General features: G+C 37.8%; 4 protein-coding genes across 10 annotated transcripts in view; 3 read left to right on the top strand and 1 right to left on the bottom strand.

Annotated features, from left to right (window-relative positions):
• cep170aa (centrosomal protein 170Aa) overlaps positions 1 to 2693 on the top strand; it is a 28105-nt gene extending 25412 nt beyond the window's left edge. For all 6 annotated transcript variants that reach the window (XM_014032275.1, XM_014032278.1, XM_014032277.1 and 3 more), the window contains exon 22: positions 552 to 2693. In XM_014032275.1, coding sequence (XP_013887729.1) covers positions 552 to 862 — 311 coding nt within the window. In that variant the 3' untranslated portion in view covers positions 863 to 2693. The remainder of the gene's footprint in view (positions 1 to 551) is intronic.
• A 621-nt stretch (positions 2694 to 3314) lies between these two features.
• Positions 3315 to 4855, bottom strand: hint1 (histidine triad nucleotide binding protein 1). The gene is made up of 3 exons (XM_014032284.1): positions 4710 to 4855; positions 4079 to 4183; positions 3315 to 3593 (listed from the first exon to the last, which is right to left on the bottom strand). The coding sequence occupies exons 1-3, from the start codon at positions 4818 to 4820 to the stop codon at positions 3429 to 3431; spliced, it is 381 nt and encodes a 126-aa protein (XP_013887738.1). The 5' UTR covers positions 4821 to 4855; the 3' UTR covers positions 3315 to 3428.
• Positions 4856 to 4888: 33 nt separating this feature from the next.
• On the top strand, positions 4889 to 6484 carry lyrm7 (LYR motif containing 7). The gene is made up of 5 exons (XM_014032285.1): positions 4889 to 4980; positions 5174 to 5246; positions 5344 to 5414; positions 5686 to 5767; positions 5936 to 6484. The coding sequence occupies exons 1-5, from the start codon at positions 4963 to 4965 to the stop codon at positions 6004 to 6006; spliced, it is 315 nt and encodes a 104-aa protein (XP_013887739.1). The 5' UTR covers positions 4889 to 4962; the 3' UTR covers positions 6007 to 6484.
• A 114-nt stretch (positions 6485 to 6598) lies between these two features.
• Positions 6599 to 7574, top strand: part of dync2li1 (dynein, cytoplasmic 2, light intermediate chain 1) — a 6171-nt gene continuing 5195 nt past the window's right edge. Inside the window, exons 1-4 of one of the 2 annotated variants that reach the window (XM_014032283.1) lie at positions 6599 to 6671; positions 6766 to 6892; positions 6983 to 7017; positions 7238 to 7307. In XM_014032283.1, coding sequence (XP_013887737.1) covers positions 6667 to 6671; positions 6766 to 6892; positions 6983 to 7017; positions 7238 to 7307 — 237 coding nt within the window. In that variant the 5' untranslated portion in view covers positions 6599 to 6666. Of the gene's footprint in view, positions 6672 to 6762; positions 6893 to 6982; positions 7018 to 7237; positions 7308 to 7574 lie in introns of both variants that reach the window. The other variant, XM_014032282.1, reaches the window with a different exon arrangement.

Consider the following 7574-nt stretch of genomic DNA (forward strand, 5'->3'; position numbering starts at 1 on the left):
TCCACAGACCAGAAACATGCATTCATGACTGCAGGTTTCCCACGGGTCCTTGAAATCCTTGAACGTTTGTGAATTTGAAAAAAAAAAAAGATTTCAATGCCCTGAAAAGTTTGTGAAAACAGCCAAAATTTACACTTGTCCTTGAAAGTCCTCGAATGTTTTTTTGGGGATTGAAATTCTCTGTTCACATGACTTTTATCATCTTTTAAAAAAAATAAATTATAAAATTAAATAAAAAAAAAATAGATTTTTTTGCAGTGGATAACTCAGGATTACAGTAAACTGACGTCATTGTTTCTGACTCAACAACTTCTATGTTGTTCAGTTTTTCATTGAATTTACATGATATTAAACCTGTTTATTGGTAACACTCTGCCGTAGTAGTAGGTAATTGCCGTTGTGCGTGGTTCTTTAATTTGAAAAAATTGGAACTGGAAAGTCCTTGAAAGGTCCTTGAATTTGATGTTGACCAAGGTGTGGGAACCCTGTGACTGGCTTTTACACAAACTTTCCCCCAGATTCACAGCATCGTCTCCCTGTGTTTGTTTCAGTGATCAATGTGATGGTAGACCCAGATGGGACTTTGGATGCCTTGGCCAGCCTCTGCCTGACCAGCCCCACGGCCTCGACCAAGCCCCAGACCGCCAAAACGTCGCTGCCCTCTGCCACCGGCTCAGCCAGAGAGTCACTACCTGAGATCCTTCCTGGGCCTGGAGGGTCAGCCTCCAGGGTCCAGTCTTCCTCCGCCGGCACAGAGGAGGGCTCGAGAGAAACCATGCTAGGTTTGGGGCTAACAGGAGTCGGAGGGCTGCCCTTCAACAGAATACGGCCGAGCGGAGAAGAGGCCATCGCACAGAAATGAACAGAAAGTTGAACAGTTCAGGTGAAGTGCAGCTGGCTGGTGATCAGTGTTCCCAACAATGAGGCACGTTTAAAAAAAAGTAGCCATTTTTCATATTATAACTCTAGGATGATGATAAAGAAATAACTGATGGGATCTTATTCCCACCTGATGCATCAACACCCACATATATCACACAAACAGTAAGATCCAACCTTCCAGCTGCTCACTGATGGAGTAACGGAGTGCAGATCTCCATGGTTGTACAGCCTCATTTCTGCTTCTTGCCTTCTTTATGTGTCTGGACCCTTCTCACACTAAGGTCATGCCTTAAAAACACCCCCGTAGCAGTAGCAGTGTTACCCCTTAAATCCTATTCAAGACAACAGCAGACAACCTTAACAAACTGTAAAATAACACTAACTTCTAACTTCCCAAAAAAAAAAAATCCAACCATCGAGACAAACCACATCTACATGCTAAACTTTTGAGATTATTTTAGAAATTAAGCAAAAATGCAAGGTTTTATTTATATATGAATATATTTTTAACTGTAACCATCTCAAATGAACATTTTATGCCTCCTCTTGTCTCAGCTCACCTCTTTTATTTTTCCTTCACTTGTCATAAGTGACTCTTTTCTGCTTTTTTCCCCTCCAGTAGCTGAGTAAGTTTGTCTCTGCAGTAGCAAGTACAGGACACAACTGCATCTTTGTTTGTGTAAAGTTTACTTATAAAGAACGGTGCTTTTACCCGAGAGTAGCTTCACTAATTAGTAATAACTCACCAAAGTCAATGTGTTTCTTGATAAAGGCAATTTTCACACATTTTTTTAAATACGTTGTACCTATTTCTGAATGTCAAGAGCCATTTTCTGTCATCAAATCAAGGATTCGAGAGGTTTATTCAGAACAGTGAAACAATTGTAATCGTTGCTGACATTGCTTCAGTAAATCCACTCAAGGATCTATTTTTCTTCCAGTTGGCTGTTTTCTACTTTTTGCCAGTCACGAGTGATGTGACCACGATTTTAATTGTCAGTTTTAAAACAAAATATTTCCTAATAAATGAGCGAATATATTAACAGGGACACACAAAAAAAAAATGCTGCTGGGAATTGGTTTTATTAATAACGTGCCATTGAAACGGCAGCAACTCTCAAAAAGGCTTTTTAGTGATTCTAAATGAGGGTTTGAGCTATTTTTATTTTTAGTGAATTGATTGAGATTTGTTTAGAATGTGGCTCCATATCAGAGTAAAATACTGAAGACCAACCGTTCTGTTTCTACTATGAGGGACACTCCAGCTGTCCTGCAGGATTACAAACTGTTTAATTAAACTTTTTCTAAATGACTCTGCTACTTTTGTATTTACTTTAATGAGACCGACCATTTTCTGAACCTTTCTCTGTGTCTAGATGACTTAAAAGCAGTGTGTTAGAAGTTAGAGACGTCTAAGCGTGATCTTAGGTACCAATGCGTGTTCATGTTCTCTTTCCTGTACTGTACACAGATTTTAAATGCCTCAAAGTGCCCATTTTGATGACAGAAGGGCATTGATTAAAAGAAAAAGGTGTAGTTTTATGAATTCTTTTCATTTTGCACATCAGACTGTTTTTTTTTTTCAAGTGGTGACAGAGGCAGATTGCACCACATTAGAGATCTTGTTTGTTTTTTTTTATCAGAAGTGACTGTTTAAATAAACCTCTAAATGTTTTACCCATCCCCCACCGACGTTATATCAGAAGTACTTTAGGGGACTGTGAATGTTAGGTACATTTAGGATTATTTTGTCAATGTGTCATCAGATCAGTGTTTTGTATTTTTTTTTTAAGTTTTGTAAAAAAAAAAAAGGAAAAAAACTACCAGTTTTATTTATTTTCTTTTATTATTATGTGAATGTTTCAAGCATTTTTATATTTGTTAAGCTATCAGCAATGGTTCTGTTAATAAAAACAAGAGCTATTCATTTGCCTCTGCATCTTGCTATTACCCCCATTAAAATTAAGTAGCTGCACAATTTGCATTCAGCACTTTTAACTTCTCTGGTTATGATTTTCATATGGTTGATTTTGAAAATAAAGCAGACTACATCAGCTGTTTTGATTAGCTTTACGTTTTGGTTCCGTTCAATTTTGTTTGTTGTTCCCACCGAATAGTGGGATGCAGTAGGTAATTAATCATGTGTCAAATGCAAATTATACCACAAGCTGTGCTCCAAACTGCTTACTCAACTGCTTTTCACAAGCTGTGCCAACACCCAATACAATGTAATGGTTCAATATTTTGAGCACAAACTACTGAATCATCTCAATTCTAGCACTCCTTTAAAAAGTAAATAATCAGCAACTAAAAAAAAAAAACACCACATGAAGCAAATTTTAACAACCAGAACAGCAGGGCAGTGCTTTTACTTTATGAATTTTCAAAACCCAAACAGTATAATCCTGGTAAAAGACAGACAAGACTCTCAGTTGAGTTGTGTGAATTTTATTTACACCACTTTAGAGCTGAATGTAACAGAACTGGATGTAAAAGGACACACATCAACGTGGCAAAGTGGTCTGAGCAGGAAAGACAAGGGACGGTTAGCCGGGGGGCCAGCCCATCGTGCGTCCACCCAGGATGTGGATGTGGATGTGGTAGACGGACTGGCCGCCCTCAGGTCCATCGTTGATGACAATCCTGTAGCCTTTAGACAGGCCGGCATCTTGGGCACACTTCTTTGCAACTATCAGCATGTGGCCCAACAGCTAAATGGCGAGAAAGAAAATGTATTAAAGCAAATTGGAATTTTTTTTTAACATGAGGATCCAACACTTGGTTTAAAATAGTGCACAAATAAATGTGTAAATGTCTCCACCTAGTGGTCGAAACATGTTAAGCACTCCAGTAAAATTCTGTTAAAGCTGCGCAGCTTCAGAAAAATAGGGCTGCACAAAATTAGGAAAACCTATGATGTGTGACTAGGTTTGCTCAGTTTGCTTTCCACCTGCATCTATGTAGTGGGCGGGCATCTAATGTAAAGAGATTCATCTGATTGGCTAAATACCTGAAGAGATCCATTTGACTGGTCAAATACTTCCAAGTTGTGTGACTGACAAAACGCATGAAAGCAAATATTTGAGCAAACCATTTTTATGCAGTTTTTTCGCAATATGTCTATTGCACAGGCTGTTATTCCATTTGAGATAAATGTTCAATATACTGTGCAGCCATTCTTCAGAGTCATACTTACTGCAGCATCACTGTCTTCGGCTTGTGAGAGCTGGACAATTGGTTTTTTGGGGACGACCAGGATGTGAGTAGGAGCTTGAGGTGTAATATCAGGGAAGGCAACACACTGAAATACAATGAATGACACAAATCAGGGATGTGCAGTATGTTATACAGATGCACAACTGAAATAATGTGAGATTATTGGATCTTTATATCAAGTACTTATGAACATACAATTGCAGACACATCGTGATTGACTGTAAAACAAAGTTGCTAAGCTAATCACCAGAGATGACCCTACAAATCTGCAAACTTGTATGGCATGCAGCATTTCTGCATTAGCGTGTCTTATCTTTGCGACAATTTTGCGACATTTTGTGTTTTTCGGCAGCAGCATGCTGGAGCCTTTAGAAGACCTGCAGAAGTAGTAGCAAAGGCGCACGAAAGCCTGTTTTCTAACTAATATACATGTTTGTTCTGGGTTGCTGAGTCACTTCTGTAGACACTTCATGCTTGGTTGTTTTATAGGCTGGTTATTTTAGCTCATGACTTGTCTAACAGCCTGGCTGTGCAGAGCTAGCATAGCTCGCGAACTTCTGTGTTAGCTGCAAGCAAAAGCTGGTTGCAAAACGAATGTTAAAACTACATACCAAATCATCCTCATAAACTAGGTTGACTGGAATCTCTTTCCGTACAATTTTCCCAAATATTGTGTCACCGCCCGGTTGAGCAGTCCGAGCCTTCTCCGTTTCATCCGCCATGTTTGGCGCATATAATGCAGCCACTTTTGGTTTACAGAATCCACGCTAAACGCTGATTGGATACGTAGTGGCGCGTGATTTCAAAGTATCAACTGATTGGTTAACCCAACACCCACCCCGGAAGTGCGCACAAAGAATCAACATGGGGACACGATTAAAGGTGAGGGTAGAAATTATTCGTTAATAACATGGATTTTAATACAACAGCGTTTCATTTAGCTTCGAAGGATGTTTTTTAAATAGTTTAAGGATTTCTGCATGTTATATTCAGTCACAGAAAGCGTTGAATTTAGCCAATAGCAATATTACCAGCTGTCAAATCTCTGAAGTAATGACTTTGCTTATAAATGCAGGTGTTAAACGTATTTAAAAAGCTGCACAGGACAAGGATGGATGTATTCAAAGATGATGAAAGAGCACTGACGGGTGAGATACAAAACAAGATTACATTTCCTGTACTAATTTTTGCCTTTATTCTGACAATATCTACTAAGCATCATATGATTATGTTTTCCCCTCGAAGCTGCTAGATTAAAAATCAACGAAGAATTCAAGAAAAATAAAAATGAAACATCAGAGGAGAATATTCAGCAGGTAAGGAGACATACAAGTTTTGTTTCACTACTTCGTGGATTTAAACTAACAATGTTCATAGCTAACCTGCAGGATGCCTGGACAATAGAAAATAGCTTAATGTTGATCGCACTGTGTCCTGCTCTTACCATTAAATAAAGACAGAATCAAACAAAATAAAAGGCACTTGATGTTTATGTGCAAAGCTCAATGATCTCCATAACCTGTTTCTTGTCCTTGTAAAAATAAGAAATATAGTTAATTGTACTTCCTGTTTTGTTTGCTTTTACAGATGTTAAAAATGGGCTCGGATGTGGAAACTGTCCTGCGTAAGACTGTGTTACAAGTGGAACATGTTGGAGAAAACAGACTCTGTATGGAATGACTTTTTCTCTTCTAAAAACTGTTATTACGCTATAGCAACTTTTAAATTTATTTAACAAAAGTGCATATGAGTTCAAGTACTCTGACATTTTGTGTGTTCCAAACAATATGTTGTATAATGTGTTTTTTTCCCCCCACTCAATCTCCCTGTCTAACAGTGCTTCGGCCTCGAGAGAGCCTTCTGCTGGAAAATGTACCGTATTGCGATGAGCCAAGAAAAAAGTCATGACAAACTACAAATCTGACTAATTTTGTTCATCAAGAAAGAGACCATCTGTGAAGACTTTTTTTGCTGTTTAAAGTCAACATTTAAAAGGTGTTCAGAACTTCCTAAGCAAACATTTTCATTATTTACAATTTTTTTAAAATAAAGCTCGTTATCCTGTGTGAAGAAACATGTATTTTAAGCTCACTGCTATAATGTTATTTTCAGTTTTTTATCAAATGTAATTTAAATGTGTTCTGTTGTATCTTGTGATGAAATCTGAATATACAAAAGTGACAGTCAGGACTTGGGCTCTGACTTCTTGTAACAAAAGAGCTACATATTTAAAATGCAATAATTTCATCTTATTGGTTTGCCATTAATATTTGTTTTTAAGACTGGGTTGGAGGAGGAAATATATTTGTCTCTTCTGCCCCAAACGTCGTTGCATTTGCTGCATTTTGCCCTGAATAATAAAAATTTACACGGTTTGTAACGTCCAGTCACAATCTGATGGAATTTTTTTTATAGTTTTCTTCTGCTCTTTCCAAATATACTACATTTCCCATAATGCCTTCGAGGACGTAACGAGAAACAAGCGCCGTTACTCTGGCAACGCTTGCAGTAGTGTACTTCCGGTTTAGCTTAGCGTGTTAGCATAACATCCAGTTTCATGGCAAAAAAATGAGGTAAGAATCGTCCAATATGTGTTTTCTTCTACAATATAACACAACCTCTGGGTTAGTAGAGTGGTTTTATTGAAAGGTTTGTTATATTTAGCAGCTCAGACACATTATGGGAGCTAGCTGCTGCGGAGGTTCAGAGTCGGGAAAGCGGAGCAGGAGAGGAGGACGGAGGAGAAACCAGTGTCTGCGAGAGGACCGTGTTTTTGATGGGGAGCAAGGCCGGGGTTCGTTTGGTGTGATGTTAGACACATTTCATTGCTTATAAAAAGACGGTACAAACCCTAAAACCAACTAAGTCTGACCTCTCTTTTCAGGGTAAAACGTCCATCCTTCTTCGATGTCTTGACAGGTGGGTTTGAGTTAAACTGAGCCTCAGCGTTCAGGCTTAGTTTATGAAACTTAACTAGTTATATACAAAAACAAAATTAGTTTGTTTTTGCTTTTTTTTTTTTTTGCCTTATTTGTTATAACAAATTAAAGGCCCTAAAAATTGCAAATGTACTGACATATTTAAAATAGAATTTGTTGCTAAATCATGTAATTAATATAGTTTGTTTTTTATTCTGAAGGGATGAACCGCCGAAGCCAACTCTGGCCTTGGAATACACTTTTGGCAGACGGGCCCGGGGACACAACACAGTCAGGCTTTCTCAGATTTTTGAATGTTTTTTTTATATATATCTGTTACTGTTCAGCTCATAACTGACTAATAAAAGGAGTAAACTGAAATTAATATCAACCACTGTCCATAAGAGACAATGCTCTTTATTGCAGGATTATGATAGTAAATGTGAGCATTTGATTTCTGATTAAGAAATGCTATTTAAAGGTTTAGCCCTGGCTTCCAGTTTTTAAATCTAAACAGATTCTGTGGTTAAATCATTATATATATATATATATATATAT

Source organism: Austrofundulus limnaeus, unplaced genomic scaffold, assembly GCF_001266775.1.
Source record: "Austrofundulus limnaeus strain Quisiro unplaced genomic scaffold, Austrofundulus_limnaeus-1.0 Scaffold1409, whole genome shotgun sequence".
In the NCBI taxonomy this organism is placed as follows: Eukaryota; Metazoa; Chordata; class Actinopteri; order Cyprinodontiformes; family Rivulidae; genus Austrofundulus; species Austrofundulus limnaeus.

Bases quoted from the DNA above. Each gene is read 5' to 3' on its own strand.
- hint1 (XM_014032284.1), bottom strand. From the start codon at position 4,820: ATGGCGGATGAAACGGAGAAGGCTCGGACTGCTCAACCGGGCGGTGAC. The intron at 4,184-4,709 runs GTATGTAGTTTT...ATTGTATTTCAG, and splicing joins TAGTTTATGAGGATGATTTG to TGTGTTGCCTTCCCTGATAT. The intron at 3,594-4,078 runs GTAAGTATGACT...CTCGCCATTTAG, and splicing joins CCGAAGACAGTGATGCTGCA to CTGTTGGGCCACATGCTGAT.
- lyrm7 (XM_014032285.1), top strand. The intron at 5,247-5,343 runs GTGAGATACAAA...TTCCCCTCGAAG, and splicing joins TGATGAAAGAGCACTGACGG to CTGCTAGATTAAAAATCAAC. The intron at 5,768-5,935 runs GTATGGAATGAC...CCTGTCTAACAG, and splicing joins TGTTGGAGAAAACAGACTCT to TGCTTCGGCCTCGAGAGAGC.